Raw genomic sequence first — 23,412 nt, forward strand, 5'->3', positions numbered from 1 at the left:
ACTGTCCAGCCCCACATTTTCTAGTCTTAGTTGATTGCAAACCATTTGGTAATTGAGTAAAATTATATGAACATATTTGTTGATTCTGGGCATAAAGAAGAAAAATTTCTTTCTTTTGTTTCTTTCTCTCTCTCTCTCCTCTTTCTTTATCTCTTTTTCTTTCTTTTTCTTCAAGGTTTCTTTTGTAGCCCTGGCTGTCCTAGAACTTGTTCTATAGAACAAGCTGGCCTTGAACTCAGAGATCCACCTCCCTCTACCTGTGCTGAGATTAAAGGCATCCACCACCACCGTCCAGCTAAATTATCGTATTTTCAATAAACATTCAAATTTTCTGAATTAAGAATTGGGAGCTTGTTTTCAAACATGAGTATCAAATAATGGGAGGCATTGTTGCTTCAGAGAACCTGGACTTTGGAAGTTGTTCTAGCTTTCACTCTTACCGAGTGTTACTGGCCAGGCAGTGTAACCTTTGGATACTTGGCTTTCCTTTTTGGTTGTTTGGTTGGTTTTTGTTTTTGAGACAGGGTTTCTCTGTGAAACAGTCCTGGCTATCTTGAAACTCACTCTGTAGACCAACCTGGCCTCGAACTCACAGAGTTCAGCCTGTCTCTGCCTCCTGAGTGCTGGGATTTAAGGTGTTCGCCACCACTGCCCAGCGGCTTTCTTGTTGTTAAAAATGAGGGTTTTTACACACACAGTTGCTTATTACCCAGTGTAGGTGTTTAGTAGGTGGGAACTGATGAGAACTAAATGTAAATAGTGAAGGTCTCTAAGAGCTTTAGTTGGAGCTCAAAGCCTAGTAGTCATCACTTTCTGAATGGACTTTAAATTCCAATTTTCTCCTGAGTAAGCAAACCTGCCCTCCCTGTCTGGTGGGAAGGAGAAAACAAAGGTTACCATTTTTTTTTTTAATTGTTGTTGTTGTTTGTTTTGTTTGCCAAGTTTTACTCTGGGAATAACTTAAAATATAAACCTCAGCAAGCCAATTGGAGCATAGAGCACTTGGGTGTCTACTGAGTGTGTTATTACAAACACTTGAGATGTGGAAAGTGAGACACTTTGGAAAGGCAGGTGAGTATGCCCTGGTTTCCCAATCCATATCCAAATAGTTCATTATGACACCTGGTTAGATTGTTACACACCCAGCCTGTTGTGATTTCCTCCTTGAGTTATTCTCTCCTAAGAGCTAGATCAGCAATCATAATAATTCAGTATTTGTTTTTCAAGTGATCAGCATCCCTTTAACTTCTGAGTAGATGGAAGTTAGAACAGGCTTAGATGGAGGAAAGTACTTCACACACTCTCCTAATGTCCCTCCCTCTACATAGTACTTGCGATCGATTGGAACTCCAGGATATTTTGATTCCCAATAATAAATATTGCCCACCTTTCTCTGATGTTGTCATCACTTATACTTTTGTGTAAATTACTGTATCTGAAGCAGCTCCTAAATCATGGGGAGGTCAGTTCATGGCAGGGAATCCTGTCTGAGAAGTGGAGGAGTAAGACAGACTGAGATGGGCCTGCCTGAGGGTGTGTGGCAGCAGTTTCCAACATTTGCCTTGTGGCTGGAGGCTAGAGGGAAAAGGAGCCTTAGGTGAATTTACCCTTTGTTCCGATTGCTCCTGTTTTTCCCATGTTGTCTCAAGTTCCATCTGATGTCAGTTGGCATGTCAGTTGATCTGTTGGCATGTAAGCCAACCAGTTCACTGACTTCATACGCAGATCTTAACTCATGGTGGGCGTGGCCTGGTGGTAATATTTTTCTCACGGAATCACTCAACATATTGAAGATAGCCAAAATAGTTTCTGACACAGTCGAAACAAAACTAATGAAAATGATGCGTAAGGAACGAGGAAGCAGTCTGGCAGTGGTGGTGCATGCCTTTGATCCTAGCACTCCATTTCAAAAAATCAAAACCAGACAAAGAAATCGAGTGGCCTCTAAGGAAAATACCTAGGGTCATTCTGTGGTCCCCACAGGCATGCGCGCGCACGTGTACACACACACACACACACACACACACACACACACACACACACACACACACACACACACACGCCTGCCTACATGTAAGCAGAGAGAATGAGAATAGGGGGGAAATGTCGGTAGAATAAGAGTCATTAATTTTCTTTCTGTTATTTTTTGGTTTTGTTTGGTTTTGGTTTTTGGTTTTTGTTTGTTTGTTTGTTTGTTTGTTTTTGAGACAGGGTTTCTCTTTGTAACCCTGGCTGTCCTAGAACTCGATCTGTAGAACAGGTTGGCCTCAAAGTCACAGAGATTCTGCCTCTTAAGTGCTGGGATCAAAAGTGTGCACCACCATTGCCTGCCGTGCATGCGTGTGTTTGTTTGTTTGTTTGTTCATTTGTTTGTTTGTTTGTGGCAGGATTTCTCTGTCTCTAGTCCTGGCTGTCCTGGAATTCAGATCTGCTTGCCTCTGCCCCCTGCCTCCACTGCCGCCGCCACCAGACAAAGTCACTCATTCCCTAGTGTATAAGGCATGACACTGGCAAGCAGGGCTAAGGATATGCTGAGCCTATGTGAGACCCTGGATTCAACCCCTTAACACTCTAAAAAAATTGATTTAAAAAACAAAAAGGATAGGCTGGGCTGGAGGAGTGGTTCGGTGGTTAAGGGCACTGGCTTCTCTTCTAGAGAATCTGAGTTTGGTTTCTCGCACCCGTGTTGGGAAATTCACAGCCATTTGTAACCTCCTCCTTCCAGGGAATCAGACACCCTCTTCTGTCCATCACACAAATAGCATATAGATAGATAGATAGATAGATAGATAGATAGATAGATAGATAGATAGATAGATAGATAGATAGATAGATAAACATGCACAGAAGCAAAAATCTTTTTTTAAAAGACAAAATTATGATCTGTTGACTTCAAATAAATTTACTGTGAAAAGAACTGAATCTCTGAGGTTATTGAGTCTAACGTTACTTATTTCTGTTTTACTTCTGTGGTGGTTCGTTTTGACTGTCAACTTGATGAGATTTAGAATCACCGTGGAAACAAATTTCTGGGCTTGTCTGTGAGGGTTTATCTAGATTAGGTTAATTGAGGTGGGAAAGCCTGCCCTGAAAGTGAGCAGCACCATTTCATGAGCTGGGGTCCTGGGCTGGATAAAGAGCATAAGTGAGCATAAGTGCTCCCCCTCTCTGCTTCCTGGTAGTGCGTGCCATGTGACCAGCTGCTTGACGGTCCTGCTCCGTGCACTTCCCCTGCCATGATGGACTGCACCATGGAGTCGTGATACACGTGTATCTCTCCTTCCTTAGGTTGCATGATAGCTAACCATGTTTCTGCTGAGACAGCACATGTGGCATCGAAGCCAGTGGGGTCTGTTCTAGGAAACTCCCCTCCCCTGTGGCCCTGGAAAACACATGTTAACACTAGATGGGAATGAGGTCGCTTTTGACTTACACTGACAGTGTAACTGAGGTTGTTTTTATGACAGCTTTATACTGGCTTTGGCAGTGTCTTTCAAGGTATTAAAATGTGCATATTCCTAAGGGGAAACAAGTGAAAAAGCTCATCAAGGTCTGGTTCTCAACCTTCCTAATGCTGCAGCCCTTTAATATGGTTCTTTGTGTTGTGGGGACCCCCAACCATCAAGTTATTTTTGTTGCTGCTTCATAACTGTGATTTTGCTACTGTTAGGAATTGCAATGTAAATATTGTGTTTTCTGATGGTCTTAAGCAACTCTTTGTGAAAGGATCATTCGACCCCATAAAGGGGTCCTTGACCTATAGGTTAAGAGCTGATGTTGAAGATGTTTGTGACCAGGTCTCACAGTGTAGCTAAAGTTGTCCTGGAATTCTCCCAGTAGCCTAGACCGGCCCTGAATTTGCCCAGAGAGAATACTGAATACTGTTTTGTTGTTGTTTGTTTTGTTTTGTTTGTTTGTTTGTTTGTTTGTTTTTCCTCCCTGAAACAGGTCTCAGTGTCCTGGAACTTGCTCTGTAGACCAGCCTGGCATTGAATTCACAGAAATCCACCTGCCTTTGCCTCTCAAGTGCTGAGATCAAAGGTGTGCACCACTATACTACCTTCAGAGAATCTGACTAAACTGCTTAGAGTGGGAGGTCTGGGCATACGTAGATTATTTTAAGTTTTCTTAAGTGTTGGGAGTGAGGTTCAGTGGTACGGCATTGTTTCTTGAGTTCATTCCCCATCATTATACTGAAAAGTGCTTCCTTTTTTTTTTTTTAAATGTGTGTTGGTGTTTTGCCTGCATGCATGTCTGTGTGAGGGTGTCAGATCCCCTGGAACTGGAGTTACAGACAGTTGTGAGCTGCCATGTGGGTGCTGGGAATTGAACCCGGTTCTTCTGGAAAAACAGCCAATGCTCTTAACCTCTGAACCATCTCTTCAGCCCCTCAAAAAGTGATTCTTAGAGGTGGGTAATACTGAGAAACACTGTCCTTCGATGACCCTGCTCTGCCTGCTTCTGTTGCCAGCCTGAAAGCTCATCTTAGGATGGTTCAGGGTCTTGTGCATGCTCAGGTAGTACTCTACCACTGACCTACATTGCCTACCTTTTACTTTCAAAATAACTTTTCATTTTAGAATACATTTAAATTTACACGAAATTACACTGATAATACATAAAATTCCCGTTCCCTACGCTCAGTGTTTCCTGTTTAACAGTCTTAATGTATTCATCACAGTTAACTATAATGACATATTTTTTGAAATACCTCATTTGAGCCTGTCATGGTTGCATATGCCTTTAATCCCAGCACTTGGGAGGCAGCAACAAGCAGATCTCTGAGTTCCAGGACAACCAGGACTACACAGAGAAACCCTGTCACAAAAAGAAAAAAAAAATTTTTCATTAAAGATTATTTTTGTTTTAATTATGTGTAGATGCACATGAGCGTAGGTGTCCACAGAGGGCAGAGGCCTTGAATCTCCCTAAAGCTGTAGTTACATGGGGATTGCCACCTTTTTGGGTGCTGGGACTGAACTGAGATCCTCAGCAAGAGCAGTACATACTTCTTTTTTTTGTTTTGTTTTTGTTTTTGTTTCCCAAGACAGGGTTTCTCCGTGTAGCTTTGGAGCCTGTCCTGGATCTCGCTCTGTAGACCAGGCTGGCCTCAAACTCACAGAGATCCTCCTACCTCTGCCTCCCGAGTGCTGGGATTAAAGGCATGCGGCCGCCACCGCCACCGCTACCGCCACCACCACCGCCACCACCTGGCAAAAAGAAAACATACTTCTTAACCATTGAACCATTGCTTTTGCCCAAGGAAAAAATACGTGTTTTAAGATTTTGTGTGTGTGTGTGTGTGTGTGTGTGTGTGGCGGGGGTGGGGTGAGGGGTGGGGGAAGGAGAGAGGCTCTTGTTCGATAGCCCAGGCTGTCCTCAGATATAACTTCCTAGGCCAGTAACACTGGTTTGCAGTATTTCAGATTGGGATGGAGAGACGACTCAGTTGGTTATAGTGCCTGCTGCATAAGCAGGAGGGTCTGAGTTCAGACTCGACTCCACGTTAAAAGCCAGAGGGTGATGGCAGACTCCTGTAACTGCAGCATTAGAGCCTTGCAGTCTGTGCGTGTCAGGTCCATTGAGATTTGTCTTACAAAGTGAAGGTTAAAAAGGGAAGAAATGAAAATTTGGAGTTTTGTTTGTTACGTTTAGAAGGGGGAGTGGAGAGGTGACTCAGAGGTTCCAAGCACTGTCTGCTTTCCCAGAGGACCCAAGTTAGATTCCCAGCACTCACATGATGGCTCCAGTTCTAGGGGATCCTTCACCCTTTGCTGGCCTCCAAGGGCACAGCTGCACATGGATTGCACAAAATACAGGCAAAACACTCATACACACAAAAATAATTGTTAGAAAAAAGTCTGGAGAGATTATCTAATCCAGATTAAACATTGTACATAAAGGAAACTAAATTACAGAACTAAAATCTTGTCCTTGAGTACAGAGTACACAATCAAGACAAGAAACTTTGTTTTGACTTAACAGTCTGGTTGAGATAAATCACTGTCGGGCTAGAGAGATGGCTCAGAGGTTAAGAACACTGACTGTTCTTCCAGAGGTCCTGAGTTCAATTCCCAGCAACCACATGGTGACTCACAACCATCTGTAATGAGATCTGGTGCCCTCTTCTGGCCTGCAGACATACATGCAGACAGAACATTGTATGCATAATAAATAAATAAATGAATGAATAAATAAATAAATGAATAAATCACTGTCTCTGTGGTTGCCAGCATTAGGAATTCTGGACAGTAGAGAGTACCTTAACTCATCTTTGTATAATACCCTGAAGTAAGCATTTGTTGAATGAAAGGTCTCTGAATGGAGGGAGGGATGTGGCTTTTGTACTGTTGATTTTGGCCCAGCACTGTCTGATTTTCAGGCATGGATATGCATATGAACTGTTAGGTTTGATGCGATTGGACACCCGAGGGAGGTAGTGAGAAAGGAACCTAGAAAGCCAGTTATACTACTGTAGAGAGGCTCTGTGTGTGCTCCGCGGTCCAGGTTTGCATAGGCTCTAGGGGTTAACCTCAGCTCCTTGTATGTGCAAGGCAAGCACGTGACTAAATGAGCTACCTCAGCTGCGTCTGTGTGGCCAACAGTGACCCTTCTTCCTCCACCCCCAGTTGCTAATCCCTGCATGTGTTGCCATACCTGGTGTATGCAGTGCAGGAAATGGAGCCCAGGGCTCTGTGCATGCTAAACTAGACAAGCACTCTGCCAACTCAGTCCCAGTCCCATAGTGACCTTGTGCTTCCCCTTCCTTTCAGGATCTGACTGGCATAGAATCCATGGAGCAGTGTCGCCTTGCTTTGGAGCAGCATAACTGGAATATGGAGGTACGGGCACCCACCTACCACACTCACAGTGAAGTCCCGCTGCACAGCGCCTCTCCCATTATGTTATATCAGAATTATAGCTTCTTTGTGTTTAAAATACACACGTAGAGGTATAGAAACTATGAAAATAAAGAATCCCATTCATGTAGTGCCTCTGTCCTTACCCTTCCTAGGAACAGGTATTCTCACCACCATGCCTGTGGTGTTCATTACACTGCAGTGTTAGCCGCTTTGAGGTAGAATGTGACTAGCAGGGAAACCCCAGGACAACAGAATTCTCATTTTGGGTTTGTTAATTGCTCTGAGCATAAAACTTATATAGATTTTTTTTTTTTTTTTTTTTTTTTTTGAGATAGGGTTTTGTTTTGTTTTTGTAGCCCTGGCTGTCCTAGAACTCGCCCTGTAGATCAGGCTGACCTAGAATTCAGAGATCTGCCTGCCTCTGCTTCCTGAGTGCTGGGAGTAAAGGCATGCACCACCCCACCCCCAACTTTATGTTTAGATTCTTGATGCTAGGCTGTGATGGTGCACACCTTTAACCCCAGCACTTAGGAGGCAGAGGCAGACAGATCTCTGTGAGTTCTAGGCCAGCCTGGTCTCCCTGAACAAATTTCAGGATGGCCAGGGCTACACAGAGAAACCTTGGCAAAAAAAAAAAGAGTAGATTCTTAATGGGTATCTGCTGACCACTTCTAGCATATTAGCAGCTTATATATGCTGGCTGAAAGATCCTCTCTCAAAGAGGATGGAAGGCATCTGTGGAAATACACAGAGGTCATCACCTGACCTCTGGCATGAGTGTGTGTGTACACAAAATTAAAAGTTTTATTTTTTTTCTATGGCATAATTCAGTTTATCCTTTCCATATTAGTCTTTCATTTTACTTCATTTTAGGTGTCTGGGTCTCTAATAATTTTCTGTTGACATCATAAATCTATGAGTATATTTTAAATTAAATATTTCAAATAAAAATAAATATACTTGGGGGAAGGGTAAACTAGGCATGGTAACACCTACATGTCAACCCTTGGGAAGCTAAGGAAGAAGATCAGGAGGGGAAGCCCTGTGTGAAGTACATAGCAAAGCCTGTCTCAGAAGGAGGAAGAAGAAAGTAGGGCAGTCCTGTGCCTCCCTTTCAGCTCCTAACCCTGATGTGTTTTATGTAATACAGTTTCAAATTTCTGCTCATCAGATGTGGATAAAACAGCTTGTCTGTGAGTTGCTTGCATGTCCTCTCTTGCTCCCCATTTCCTTCTTTCTTGGGGTAAATTGCTGTTGACAGGTATGTGTTTACCAAAGATTGAATATTTTGTGAGCTAGAGATTTATATTTTTTTATTTTGTTTTTGGTTTTTCGAGACAGGGTTTCTCTATGTAGCTTTGGAGCCTGTCCTGGAACTCACTCTGTAGATCAGGCTGGCCTCAAACTCACAGAGATTCACCTGCCTCTGCCTCCCGGGTGCTGGGATGAAAGGCGTGTGCTCTCACTGCCTGGCTATATCCATGTTTTTTATTCCTTCATATTTGATTAGATTACTTTGCATAGCTTAAATGTGACTGGAAAGGTTTATTTCCCAATGGTATTGTCTTGTCTTTTTCCAATTACAGAAACAAAATATGCCTATAAAAGTTTAAACACAAAATTCTTACACTTTGTAGAGAAACCTGGGGACCAACCTCAGAAGGTGCAGCTTGGCAGCGAGCTCTTCTACCTGTTGGCTTAGTTAGTTTCTACTGCTGTGATAAAAAGACCATGAGCAAAGTTTATTTCACTTGCAGTCAGTGCCACATCACAGTCCATCACTGAGGGACGTCAGACCAAGAACTCAAGGCAGAAGCTGAAGTAGAGTCTCTGAAGGAGTGCTGCTTACTGGCTTGCTCCTCATACTTGCTCAGCCTGCTGTCCTGTATTATCCAGGACCACCTGCCCTGGGGTGGCATCACCCACAGTGAGTTGGGCCCACTCATATCAATCATTAGTCAAGAAAATGCACCACAGACTTGCCTATAAGCCAGTCTCATGGAGGCATCTTCTCTGTAGAGGTTCCCTCTTCCCAGATGAACCTAGCTTGTGCCAAGTTGACAAAAAGCTAATTAAGATACCCACTGAGCCAGCTTGCCAGGCCTGAAAGATTATTCTTTGCCCACTGAGTATGATTTGACTGCCTGGAATTAATCAAACCATAAAGGTTAAGTCCACTTCTCAAGTTTAGAAGACACATAGCCCTCCCAAAGACCACTCTTTCTTCTGACACCAACTGTGAGTTCAATGGAATTCCAAAATGATCCTCAAGCTTAATTCACTAGAAACACACTGAATTCACTTAGTTCAATAGAAACACACCGAAAACTGTTCTATAGTCCTAATAGTTTTTGATAGGATACTAATGTAGGTTAAAAACCAGCTAAGAGACTTCAAACAGGATTTCAAAGGCTTCCCACATAGGAAATGTGTATATCCATCTTCTGTGGAGTCAGGATGCATTACCTTCCTTACACAGATAGGTGACAGTATGCATAAGCTACTGACAGCCAGAGACATATACCTTTGTTTTTTTCTGGAGCTGGTGACCGAACCCAGGGCCTTGCGCTTGCTAGGCAAGCACTCTACCACTGAGCTAAATCCCCAACCCCCAGAGATATACACCTTAATGAAATGTCCAGAGTGGGTTTTCGTTTTTCAGGTGGTTGTTGTTGGTCTTCATTATCTAGGCATAATTGATTTGATTGGCTGCCCATATGGTTGAATGCAATCTCCAAATTGACAGACACCCAGTTATCCAAAGTCCCCACCCTAAATCATATGGCTGGTCTTTCTGACATTACCACATTTTCTCCTCAGACTATTTATTAGGTGGTGGAGCAATCCCAGTAATAATAACAAAAGAGGTACTCCCATCAGGTAGAATAGGTCATTGAGGAGAAACCAGACATCTCTTTGGGTATGGCCAATTTTGTCACAAAACAGGGACAGAAAACTATTTTCAGAGACAGAATTTAGAGAATGAAGGGTTTTTTGTTGTTGTTGTTTTTGTTTTTGTTTTTTTAAACCTGAATATTCAGATTTTTTTTCTTGGTGAATTTGTTTTGTTTTGTTCTGTTTTTGAGACAGAATCTCTAGCCAAGGCTTGACTCAGACTTCCTATATAGCTCAAAATGACCACCAGCTTTTGATCCTCCCTTCCCCACCTCCTGAATTCTGGGACTAAAGCAATGGTTTATGCCTCATACATGCTAGCACTCATCAACTGAGCCACATCCCAAGCCCTGAATATTCAGATTAAGTTGACCTTCCCTTCAAATTCCTCCCACTTTGAAGAATTTCTCACTTTTTTTTTTTAAACAAATCTGTTTCTTTACAAGAAAGAAAGAAAGAAAGAAAGAAAGAAAGAAAGAAAGAAAGAAAGAAAGAAAGAAAGAAAGAAAGAAAGAAAGAAAGAAAGAAAGAAAATTCAGGGCTGGAGAGATGGCTCAGCTGTTAACAGCACACTGGCTGTTCTTCCAGAGGACCCAGGTTCAGTTCCCAGCACCCACATGAAAGCTTACAACTGTCTGTAACTCCAGTTCCAGTGGAGTTACACCAATGTACAAAAAATAAAGTTAAAAAAATTTCAGATTAATTCTAAGCATTAAGTTTCCTTCAATTTTGCACATAAAGACTCTAAGGCTTGTGTTTTGTTGATACTCATGGAAGAACCACCCTTTCCTGGATGGAGACTGAAGCAGAGGGGCTGGGGGATACACACTGGGAGGGGAGAATGGGAGGAGGCAGGCTGTGGCCGGGATGTAAAATAAATAGTTGAATTTTAAAGAACAAAGAGAAAGAATCTACGACTCGTAAGTTAGTCTCTTTCCGGGCTGTGGGGCTCTATTCAGACTCTACTGTCTTTGCCAGAACTGCCTGTCAGATCCTGATGGCCAGTCCTGCCCACTGCACAGCCCTGGAGGTGCTATCCTGCTGCATTCTGGGGACTGCCTTTCCTGGGTTGTGTGGTAAAGCACGTTGTACTTTAGCCATTCTGAATAACACATATTAGTAATAATGTGCTTACTGTGTAAATGTGGCTTCAAGACAAGTTGCCGATTGCACCGTATGAGATTTCCCATTGCCCCATAGCATAGCAGGAGAAAGGTCCCTTGACATGTACTCATCAAGTGGCATTCATGTAATGTTGACCTTGTTTTGAGACACCAAACAGTAGTTTCTCCTTGGGTGGATTTGAGCGTCACTGAAGTTCTGCGTTCTGTTTTCCTTCTCAGGCTGCAGTCCAGGACAGACTGAATGAGCAAGAGGGTGTACCGAGTGTTTTCAATCCACCTCCGTCCCGACCCCTACAGGTTAATACAGCTGATCACAGGATCTACAGCTATGTTGTCTCAAGACCACAACCAAGGGCAAGTTTTGTAGCTAGAATATCCCCCTTTTTAACGATTTCACCCATTTGGTTTTGTTATCTTCGTGTGATAGAGCAAAAGAAATGTTGGCAGTATAAACTTGTTAGGTATGGGCCCTTGGAAGACTTAATGGGTTTATCAGTTTCCCTGGATCTTTTAATGAATTGCTATAGGAACTATTTTTCTGTTCTTTACTGAGAAAGTATTTTCTGTACCTTGTTTTGAGCAACTTGCTTTTGAAATGTCTGCTGCAGGCTGAATAGAGCTGCTTCGAGCATATGTCTGTGCCCACATGCCTGCAGGAGCCCATGGAAGCCTGAAGAGGCACTGCATCCTTGGGGACTGGAAATGGGCTGTTGTGAGCCACCATGTGGGTGCTGGGAACCAAACCTGGGTCCTTTGTAAGAGCAGTAAGTGCTCTTACCACTGAGCCATCTCTTCAGCCCCCGTGTGTGTGTGTGTGTGTGTGTGTGTGTGTGTGTGTGTGTGTGTGTGTGTGTGTGTGTGTGTGTGTGTGTGTGTGTGTGTGTGTTTTGTTTTGTTTGGAGACATGATTTGACTCTGTAGCCCAGACTGGCTGTCAACTCAGTCTAGCCCAGGCTGGACCAGAAATCACTAAATAACCCAGACTAGTTGGCAACTCACTACAGCCTAGGCTGAATTGGAACTCACTGTGTAGGACAGGCTGCCTCAAACCTTGGACATTCTTCCTGCCTCAGCCTTTGAGTTCTGGAATGGTTGCATGGACAGCCTACTGTGCCTGGCAGCTTTCTACCGTTAAATTGCAATCTGATAAGTTTTCTGTGACTTGAGTTTACTTGACTTCAGCTACTTTTAAGGAAGTGCTTAGAGTCTTTGGGAATTCCGTGCCGCTGTTTTGAAACTGGTCCTGAGGGACTGGTGGCAGAGAGGTGGTGGGCTGCAGAAGGCACCAGCTGACTGCTCCTAGGGTGTGCAGAGGTCCAGAAAGAACTAGTTGACTGCTGCCTTCCTCCTCCTCTCCTCCTCCTCCCCATTCATTCCCTTCCTTCCTTTCCTTCACTGCCGCCCCTCCCCCTTTCTTTCCTTTATAAACATTGTTGTATCACATTTTTATTAATTTGTATATGTGTGCATGTAGGTCAGAGGACAACCTGCAGAGTCAGTTCTCTCCTTCCGCCATGTGGGTCACAGGGACAGCAGACCCTCTGCCTGTTGATCCACTTCCTCTTTTTGAGGCAGGATCTCACTGTGTAGTCCAGGTTATCATCGAACTCTGGACCCTTTTGTCTTAGCTTTCCTATTTACAGTCTGATTTCTCATGATATGTTGAAGGAAATTAGATATATAACTGATCATGAACTCCAAAGAACTTTCTGGAGCTTATCTTATCCTTGAGTGAGGACACTCATCCCTTGAACATCTATTTAGAATTAAAAAAAAAAAACAAAAAACAAAAAAACTTTTTAAGTACTTCAGTAAATCCTAGAACAATTAAAATTACTCCATTATCATACCTTTTTTTTGTTTATGTGTCTGGAGTACTTTAATGTTTCAAAAGGCTTTAGAGGTTGTGATCCTGGCCCTGGGGAGGCTGAGGTGGGGGGAGCTCCAGTTCAGGGACCGCCCAGCTCTGTTTATGAGACACTGCCATAGAGAGAAAAGGACTCAGCAGTCAGGAGTGCTTGGCTGCTCTTCCAGAGGACCTAGGTTGGATTCCAAGCACCCACATGGTAGCTCACACCTATCTGTAGCTCCAGTCACAAGGGGATCCAGTGCCCTCTTCCAGCCTCCACAACTCCCAGGCACACACATAATACACAGATATCATGTTGGCAAAACACCCATACACATAAAATTAAAATTAGAATTAAAAAAAGCAGGCAAACAAAAAAAGTGCTGAGGCAGGAGGATCACAAGTTTTGAGGCTAGCCTGGGCAACGTAGTGCAGCCATGTCCCCAGATAAATGTGGAGCTTAACTACCCTTTTCCGTAGAGGATATCCTTCCAGGGTGGAAACCCGAGACTCTCAGGACTGCTAAGCCTTATTATTTAATGCTTTTTCCATCTTCACCAAGCATTTACCATCACTTTTGCTGTTGAAGGGATAGCAGTAAAGCCAGCACAGATTTCTCTTCCTTCACAATTTTATGAACAAAAGATTGGTTGTTATTGTAGATATTAGCAACCTCACCATATGGTTTCCTGGCTTAAGTCTTACCTGTTCACTTAAATGGGTCATTTTGTGATTTCCCTTTGCCATATCAGTTCCAGCTAATTTTTTAGTTTTGTTGTTGTTGTTTTGAGACCAGGTCTCCTATGTAGCCTTACCTATCCTTGAACTTGCTGTGTACAGCAGGTTGCCTCAAACTCACAAAGATCCACCTGCCTCTGCCTCTCCAGAGCAGGCATTAAAACCGTGCACCACCATGTCTAGCAGGGGCTTTTTTTTTCCCCCAAGACAGGGTTTCTCTGTACAGCTTGACGCCTTTCCTGGATCTCACTCTGTAACTCAGGCTGGCCTCGAACTCACAGAGATCCGCCTGCCTCTGCCTCCTGAGTGCTGGGATTAAAGGTGTGCACCACCACCGCCCAGTGCAGGGGCCATTTTTTTTTTTTTTTTTTTTAAAGTAAAATAAGGATTACTTGAACACAAGCAACACCCTGACACATCTGCTAACCAGGATGGCTGCTAAGATTCTAATAGGCAGGTGTTATGTATGGAATGCTGGATGAAGAGATTCTTCCTGAGTAGGAAGTGAACAGCATGGCACACTATTCTACCACACTATTCATTTTGCAGTTTAACACTTACAAATTATTTAGTTTTTGAATTTTCCACTTAATATTTTCAGACCTCAGTTGTCTGAGGATAACTGAACTGTAGAAAAAAAAAGCCATAGATAAAGGGAAGAAAGACTAAGTAGATGAGTATAGACTTGCCAAGTAAAGGCACCTGCTTGAAATACTAGCATTCAGTTGCCTTAAGCAGGCCAGCCTGGGCTACATACTGAGTTCTGGGACAACCAGGACTATAGAGACAGCCTGTCTCAAACAAACAAACAAGAAACTCCAAATTCCTGGAGCAATATATAACTCAAGGAGTAGTTCTCTATATACCCGTTCCCTCAGCTTGAACTGGCTCACTTTGTGATTGAGACCCCAGTCCCCATTCAGCTTTAGCGCCCCCCTGATGATGACACAGGACACGTTGACACGGTGTGACAATAAGCCCTGTTTGTATATGACAGCAATAAGATAAGGTTCATTAATGTTACTACAAAGATTAGTAGCTATAAGGATTTATCCTTATGATAATAGACTTGTACTAGTGTCCAAAGTAATAATAAACATCTCTCTTGATATTTCTGTGTGCCATATGTTGATGTTTAAATATAAGATGGAAAGAATGAATATTTATTATGTGGGGAGAAACTTGAAGTTGACGATGAATATAAGTAGTTGCTGGAGAATGTTATGGAGATTAAAGATAAAAATCCTGTGGGAAAAAATAATAGTCTTAGATGAAATAATACCAAAAGCAGTAGCATCGAAGGCTGAGATTGCCAGGAAGAGGACACTGTATATTATAGAGAGAAGAGTCGCCATAGTGGGGTCAGGGGCATGGAAATACGAACTAGCCATTTTCTGAAGTGTTGGACATTAAGAGAATGAGGTCTCTAACTTTGTTTTTGGAATTTCAGGGGCTGCTTGGATGGGGTTATTACTTGATAATGCTTCCATTCCGGTTTACCTATTACACGATACTTGATATATTTAGGTATGTACCTCTGTGTTTATATACTACCAGCAGCAGGGTAGGCTCTGAAGCTGAAACTCAGACTAGAGTAAGCACTGATGCTCAATCATTTTTTACTAGCCAGTTTGTTACCAGATTAAATATTCTTCCTGCACTCTCTTTTTGTATAGTAAAAAAAAATGTTTTCAATTGCTACACAGTGGAAGGTGTTATAATTGGCTGTAAATTGGTCCTGGCTGTTGTTTGTAGGAATCAAATTAATCTGCCTGTTTTCGGTCTTTCCCCTTCCCCACCACGTTTGTCTCCACTACATTCCCCAGTTAATCACCATGCCCTTTCCTTTCTAACCACCATTATCTATCTCCCAACTTCATACTCCAGGAACTTTTACCCTAAACCACTTCTCTGCCTGACTACAGTCCCAGAAGATTTCCTTGTTCTGAAACAACCCACTTTGCCATAGATTGTTGGCATCTCTCTAGGCAGTGTTTTGTACATTTCCCTCTGCCCTGGCAATGCTTAGGTTGCCAACACTGGAACCCTTTCGTATATATACCCACTCGTTTCATACCTTCACCGTCAAGCTTTCTTTGTGTACCACTCAAAGAACTTACCATGGGAAGCTATAGTGTGTGTCCAGAGCTAGGAAATGTTGAGTGTGACCTGACTTCTGGCAGATCAGGCTTAGCACAGAATATGGTCTGGAGCTACACCCAGGCTTTGTCGGAGACTGAAATGTTCATTGGAGGCTAGGTGTGGTAGCACGCACCTGTAATGCTATTGAGAATGAGGCAAGAGGACTTTGAGTTTGGAAAGAGGTGGGGAGAGTATAAATGAATGAGCATGACATGCAGGCCACCAGATGGAGCTGGAAGTACAGTGTGTGCGCCTTCCAAATTCAGGGTAGCTTTTGCTGTGCTCCGAATCGCAGAGGCTGGAAGTAAGGACCCAGCCACTGCAGAAGTTCAGGGATTGGATAATTGTTTCCCCTTGGTCTCTTGTTTAATGGCATCCTTGCTGTAGCAAAGAACACCCCACCCACCCACCCAACTGTAGCCCTGGCCGTCCTAGAACTCTCTGTGTAGACCAGGCTGGCCTCGAGCTCAGAGGTCTGCCTGCCTCTGCCTCCCGAGTGCTGTGATTAAAGGCGTGCGCCACCACCACCTGGCCAGTGTAGACTTCTTAGTGCCTACTTGCTTTGTAGTTTTCCTGTCTCTTTTATTCAGGAATGGGCATGTGGAACCATAAAATCTTTCAAAATCACAATGAAACCTGAGTCGACACATAGTTCTTAAATTACGTTGGCTGTGGAAATACATTGTAATGAGAAACAGTAGACTTAAAGCCTTTACCCCTTCCTAGAATTTGGACACTTAAAAAGAGATAACCCTAAATAATCTTTTCAGAAAAATAGTCAAAGTACTGGCCTTCTGAAACACTCATAACTGCTTCCATATATATATATATATATATATATATATATATGTAATGACATTTTATGTCTTTAATTTTCTTGGAATGTTTGTATTGATGAATTTGGTTTAATGACAGGAAAAACTGAATATCATTGCATACATGTGGAGAATTTGTTCAAGTATTAATAGGCTCAAGAATTGGTAAAGAAAGTATCAGAGTGTAGTTATCTTTTACTATGCTAAAAAATTCAAGTACATATTGTTTGCTTTCCTTTAGAAAATATGCATGGCATGTTTTACTAATTTTAATGTAGTGGTGTCATCCAGGCAACTTAATGTGAAATATCCCACTTCATCCCCTACCCCACTGCCTTCTATGGAAACCCAAAGCATAAAGAAGGGGTAAGGTGCAGTGTGATAGGATAGGCTCTTTAGGAATAGATGTATGGGCTCATTAGGCAATGCATCCTTGAATCTAAAGTCACTAACAGTACCCGACTTCTGGGTCAGTTTTATGGATGCCATCAGTGCAAACACAGTGAAGCAAAGTTACCTGCCCCTCTGAAGAACAAGTAAGTTGTGACTAAATTCAGGTTTGAAGTCCCTATTGATAACCTGAGTAACTTGAGAGTATGAGTTAAAAAAAAAAATCGGAATCCCAGAAGGACAGGAAGCTGCAGAAGGAGGTGTTGGCTCTAGGGCAGTGTTTGTCCTGTGCACGCTTTGATTAAGACACATTCTTTGTCTCTGTTGTTCAGTGTGGAGGTCACTAACCACGTGTGTCTGTTGAGCACTTGAAACATGGCAGGTGTGACTGAGGCACTGAATTTTAACTGTATTTAACTTAATGTGTTTAAATTTATAGCCATAAATAGTTAGTGGCTGCTGTGGTAGACAGTGTCTAGGATTGTGATCTTCCTTACCCAGTCCTTCTAGCCCTGTTTTTCTGCAGAAAGCACTCCAGAAGGGTTAGGCCAGCATTGGAATGTTGTAGTCCTAGTGGTGTGCATTCTTCTTGAGCAGACAGCTTGTGGCTTTTGAGCCAGGCTCTACACTCAGATTTGATGGCCCACTCACTGACCATTCACTTCCTTTGCTAGATGCCTCTGGCTCTGTTGTAAAAGTCTGTACAAACTGGCCCACTCCATATGCACTACAAGAAGCCAATTCATGTGATATTTATTCCTTCCTCCCCAGGTTTGCTCTTCGTTTTATACGGCCTGACCCTCGCAGCCGGGTCACTGACCCTGTTGGGGACATTGTTTCATTTATGCACTCTTTTGAAGAGAAATATGGGAGGGCACACCCTGTCTTCTACCAGGGAACGTACAGCCAGGTCAGTGCCACAAACCAAATAGATGCCAACTTAACAATATGATTCTGTCCTCAAAGGGAAGTGTAGTTTAGCTCTGATCATGTTGCTCTTATACTCAAAAGACTTAAATAGCTCTTCATTGGTTATAGGAGAATTTTTTTTTTTTTAAAGACAGGACCAGACCTTTTATCTAGGCCCTCCTTGATCTAATCCCAATCTTCTCTGATGTCTTTTTTGCATAACTTGTTTGCTCACGCCCTGGGTTCCAATCACACCCTTCCCTGAACACTTCCCTACCTCAGTGCCTCGCTTACTGCTGCTGTTCCTTCACCTGGACTGTCCTTCTAACACTGTGACTGACGGGCATCTTGCCCATCCTTCAGACCAGCTCACGCCATCCTCCCTAACCAGTCCACTTGTTCCCTGTCGTGCCCTACCTTGCTTTCTAAAGTCCTGACCTTCCCTTTGGTTTTCCAGTCCTCTGTTTTTAAATTTATAGCAATTTTACATTCCTCCTTATAGTGATTTGTGTTCATGTCTTTGCTCTGTTATCAGACTGTACCTTGAAGGCAAAAACCTGAATTTGTTTTGATCCTTTATAGAATTGAATAGAATTTAGAATTTAGGTGGCTCATTTCACTCAAACTAAGCCACAAAAACCTTTCAGTTGTCACCTTTCAGGGGAAAAACAGGGCGGCAGGCATATATAGCTTGTCAGAGAAAAATAATCAACACCATGGACATAGTTAAAAGATGATTCTATTTAGGAGTGTCCAGGATTTCTGATTCTTGCTGGGAGAAGGCAGGGGTTCACCTTGCTTCTGCTTTTTCCCCCACATCTGCTTTTTATCACAGTTGGTTTTCTTGGTGGCTGCTGCTATCCCACTCAGTAAACATTACATGCCTGCTGTACAGAATTCAGACACCCTGCTCAGGCCTGCAGATGACAGGGATGAGGGGGAGAAGCACTTCTCTGTATGATCTTGAGGGTGGACTACCATTAGAGTGGAAGTTACTCAGGAGTATACTATGTGTGATACAAGATTCGTGGACACTTGCTTTGTCTTAGGAGATCTTCTAAACCCTGTGCTCTTTAGAATGCCTTTGGGTGCCCTGGTCCTTCATTCTTGGTTCCTGCTGGATCCAACTGATTTTTGCAGCTCTTTTTTTTTTTTTTAATTAACAAGAACTCCAGAGTTGCAGAGTAGCTTTCACAGTCACAGTCTCCTGTTTTATCTTTAAACCATGGACAGCTGACTCTCTCTGACTTGTTTGTGTTACCTTGTCTACTCTTACGTGCCTGATGCAGTGTCAGTTCTAACAACACTAAAACCTTTTTCATCAAAGCTTGTCGGCTTGAACTTGTTATAGGGAGAAAAGTGCCAGGGTGGGTGTAAAGGTAGAAGCTTCAGAAGTGCTTGACTTCCTGCTCTCCTCCCTCCTCCCTCCCCCTTCTTCCTGGTTGCTGTTGTTGATAATACATAGTTATATCCTTTGGACCGTTAGCCTAAATAGAAGTTCAGGATCTTAGTAATGAGCGGTGACCTTCTGTCTCTCTCAGGCACTTAATGATGCCAAGCGGGAACTTCGATTTCTCTTGGTTTATCTTCATGGAGATGACCACCAGGACTCCGATGAGTTCTGTCGGTAAGTAAATGAGTCATTTTCTTTCTTTCTGACACTTTATAGTTGGCAAGCTGGTCTTATGTTGTTTTCATCCTGTTCCATAGCAACACTCTCTGTGCACCTGAAGTTGTCACACTGATCAACAGCAGGATGCTCTTTTGGGCTTGTTCCACAAACAAACCTGAGGGGTACAGGGGTAAGTGGTGTTTCTCTTGCCTCATTGAGCGTATCAGAATATCTTTGGGGAAGTCTGGAAAAATATCCCACGCCATTTCTTGGGTGATTGTTTTGTGGTAAACATAATACTAGTTGTAGTTTTTATTTATATCACTGAATTTGGTCAGTAGTCCTGCGAGATGAAGGTTGTATTGTTCCTTTGATTTTATGAAACAGTTTCAGAGGCTAACATGAGACAGATCCAAGAGCATACAGTTGAAGCATGATCGGGATTGACAGGCTTTAAGGCCCATTTTTTTTGTTTTGTTTTGTTTTTATTTTTGTTTTTGTTTTTGAGTCAGGGTTTCTCTGTGTAGTTTTGGTGCCTGTCCTAGAACTCACAGAGATCTGCCTGGCTCTGCCTCCCGAGTGCTGGGATGAAAGGCATGCACCACCACCACCCGGTCTTGCATCTTAGTTCTTAATCTTTACTCCTAAGTGTTTTGTGACCATTTGGCATGTCCTGCAGTCTGTGTTTTGCCATTCTATTATGGCTCTGTAGAGCTGGCAGATAAATGCCACAAAGGATACTTTTTGTAGAAAGTTATAAAATTTCTTCTTTCATAACATAAGGACAAAGATGCAATTGTATTATAGTAAAATTTTGGTTATTTACAGAACAACTTTCTTACTTTATTTGGAGCAGAAAAACTAGCCTTGTTAAGGGAAGAAAAAAAGATTAGGAAAATGAGGTATGGAAGAAATTGGATGAGGAAGAAAAGACAGAGCATATGTAGTGTGTAGAAATCATGACCAATAGCCAGGTGGCGGCGCACGCCTTTAATCCCAGCACTTGGGAGACAGAGGCAGGGGGATCTCCGACTGGAGGCCAGCCTGGTCCACAGAATGAGTTCCAAGGCTGTTACACAGAGAAACCCTGTCTCAAAAAACCAAAAAAAATGTAAAAAAAGAAATCGTGACCAACAGCATGCAGCTGAGAACTGCAGCCTTGTCTGCTTTTGGCTTTGACCCTTCATTGATATTTGGAGAAATTATAACTTAAGCAGTAACTGGTTCTTTGTAGAGCCTTCTTCCATTCAATAGACATTGTCCTAGAGCCTTGCAGCCTTTCCCAGCATGATAACGACAGCTCATCAGAAAGGGTTGTCCTGTCCTGGTCACTGACCTCAGTTTAGGATACAAACATGTGACAGAAAAGGTGAAGAAGCCAGGCAGGGCTAGTTAGATGACTCAGTTGGGAAAGGCACTTGCCACCAAGCTTGACAAGCTGAGTTTGTTCAGCCTACCTGGTGGAAGGAGAGAGCCAACTCCAGAAAGCTATCCTCTGATCTCTGCACATACCTGTAGAGAAAACAAACAAACAGTAGAGGAGCTGGAGAGATGGCTCAGTGGTTAAGAGCGCTGGCTGCTCTTCCAGAAGACCTGGTTCAATTCCCAGCACCCACATGGCAGTTCATAACCATCTGTGACTCCAGTTCCAGGGGATCTGACACCTTCTTTCAGCCTTCACAAGTACCATTTGTTTATGCATGTGGTGCACATAAATACATGGAGACAAAACACTGATATACATAAAAAAGAAATAACTTTGTAAGTGTATTTTCAGCAGTTATTATAAAAAAGAAAAAGAAAGAAGCCAGTAGAAAAAAAAATCGGCAGAGAAGAAATGACACCTTTCTTTTTTTCCCCAGCCAAGATTAAAGCATTCTGTCACTCAGTATGCAAAGTCAGAAGGTTGATCTGTTTCTTCCCCAAGTCTTACCCTTGATCTCTTGGGTCTATCAGTCTCACAGGCTTTACGAGAGAATACCTATCCATTCCTGGCTATGATTATGTTGAAAGATCGCCGAATGACTGTGGTGGGACGGCTAGAAGGCCTCATTCAGCCTGATGACCTCATCAACCAGCTGACATTTATTATGGACGCAAACCAGACTTACCTGGTATCAGAACGCCTGGAAAGGTACCAGGGAGTTCCCTTCTAAAAAGAGACAGATGTGTCTGAAGGGCTGACCTTGGGCTCCACAAACTTTTTTCCCTTGTCCTAGGCACTTTAAAAGCCTTTGCTTCATGTTGAAGAATATCTTAGAATGCTGAACATTATAGAAAGAACTTAATGTGAAAAAGGTGGACTGGTTATAAGTCCTCCTCCATTACGTGAATTATATACAATAATTATAGAAAATTTGAAATGGGAAAGTCAAAGAAATTGGAAATCAGTCATAATTCTAGGGTACTTTTAATTTTGTAGACACTTGTGCACACCTCTGTCTACTTACTCTGAAGATAATAATAGAAAACAAACAAAAGGTCTGCTTACCTTGCCATACTCAGAACATCACTTCTGGTACCAGGTGTGTAAGTGGTTCTGCAGCAGTGGACTACAGCTAGGTGTCTGCTTAATCAGTTCACTTCCAACCTTCTTGTCGCGAGCTCAAGGCTGTCACCTTTCTCCTTTTTCACTGTAGATGCCAGTTGCAACTCCTGCATTGTTTTGCATGTAGTTTTAGAACCATATATCAAGACTCCCACAGCTTGCACTTTGACTAATTTACTCAAGCAGTTCAGCAAACTCTGGAAGCACTTAGCTTCACTTGTTTCAGCTCTCAGGCAGTGTTTAAATTATGTCCTTCCAGGATCTAGTGCAGACTTCATTGCATGAGCATGATAAAGGCATAAACAACCATCAGAAGGTACTGATGAGTTGACTGTCCATAAAGTGCTGTCTTTGCAAGTACTGGAACTTAAGTTCAGATTCTCAGCACTCACACGAAAAGCTAGGTACAGTTGCAGTCCCAATGCTGAGCAGACTGGAAATAGGAGGATCCTTGTGTTCTAGCCAATGAGCAAGCTTCAGATTCATTGAGAGACCTTGTCTTAAGAAATAAGGTAAGCTGGGTGGTGGTGGTGGCGGCGGCAGCGGCGGCGCACGTCTTTAATCCCAGCACTCAGGAGGCAGAGGCAGGCGGATCTTTGTGAGTTCAGGGCTAGCCTGGTCTACAGATTGAGTTCTGGGACACCCAAAGATACACAGGAAACCCTGTCTTCAAACACACACACACACATACACACACATACACACACACATACATACACACACACACACACACACACACACACACACACACACACACACACACACACACACACAAAAGAGGGCCTGGGAGATGGCTCAGCAGTTAAGACCATGCACTTCTCTTATAGAGGACCCTATTTCAAGTCCCAGCACTTAAGACAGTTAGCTCATAACTACAGCTTTACTCCTTAAAGGGCACCTTTGTACATGTTCACACACACACACAATTTTGTTTTGTTTTTCTTCTAGACAGGGTTTCTTTGTGTAGGCCTGGCTGTCCTGGAATTAGCTCTGTAGACCACACTAGCCTTGAACTCACAGAGATCTGCCTGCCTCTGCTTCCCAAGTGCTGTAATTAAAGATGTGCACCACCACTGCCCGGCCAACACACACAATTTAAAAAATAAGAATAATTTTTTTTTTAAAGATTGAGGGCCAGTCAGGTGGCACTTGTTTTTAAGTCTGAGTCCTCAGGACCCACATGGTGGAAGGAAAGCGCTGACCCCAGGTTGTGCTGTAGGGTGCTCACTCCATCCCTGTACCATGTGCAAATAAATACATGGAGGAGAAAACATGCAGAAGCCTATAACTGGCCAAAGTGTGGAGAAGAGTGATGGTGACGTGCTTGGCTCTCAAGTGGAAGAGCTGTAACCGTGCCCTTCAGAGCTCAGGGGATATCGGGAAGTAGGAGCAGGAAGGAAGTCAAAGCCAGGGCATGAAGAGATGTCGTCTGGACACAGCACAGCCGTTGCAATTCTCAGCTCACTGCAGCTGTGTTACCGGCCCATCAGCACTTCATCCTGGTGGGGCCTCAGAGGTCGCAGCCCT

General features: G+C 43.1%; 1 protein-coding gene across 8 annotated transcripts in view; it reads left to right on the forward strand.

Moving 5' to 3' along the window:
- Faf2 (Fas associated factor family member 2) overlaps nucleotides 1-23,412 on the forward strand; it is a 41,877-nt gene that overhangs the window by 12,694 nt on the left and 5,771 nt on the right. For 4 of the 8 annotated variants that reach the window (XM_006976819.4, XM_015995743.3, XM_076573362.1 and 1 more), the window contains 7 exons: nucleotides 6,774-6,842; nucleotides 11,102-11,236; nucleotides 14,920-14,996; nucleotides 17,588-17,726; nucleotides 19,267-19,352; nucleotides 19,436-19,527; nucleotides 21,294-21,471. In XM_006976819.4, coding sequence (XP_006976881.1) covers nucleotides 6,774-6,842; nucleotides 11,102-11,236; nucleotides 14,920-14,996; nucleotides 17,588-17,726; nucleotides 19,267-19,352; nucleotides 19,436-19,527; nucleotides 21,294-21,471 — 776 coding nt within the window. The remainder of the gene's footprint in view (nucleotides 1-6,773; nucleotides 6,843-11,101; nucleotides 11,237-14,919; nucleotides 14,997-17,587; nucleotides 17,727-19,266; nucleotides 19,353-19,435; nucleotides 19,528-21,293; nucleotides 21,472-23,412) is intronic. The other 4 variants (XM_076573361.1, XM_076573359.1, XM_076573363.1 and 1 more) reach the window with 1 other exon arrangement.

The sequence above is a fragment of the Peromyscus maniculatus genome, chromosome 5, assembly GCF_049852395.1.
Source record: "Peromyscus maniculatus bairdii isolate BWxNUB_F1_BW_parent chromosome 5, HU_Pman_BW_mat_3.1, whole genome shotgun sequence".
NCBI classification, from domain to species: domain Eukaryota; kingdom Metazoa; phylum Chordata; class Mammalia; order Rodentia; family Cricetidae; genus Peromyscus; species Peromyscus maniculatus.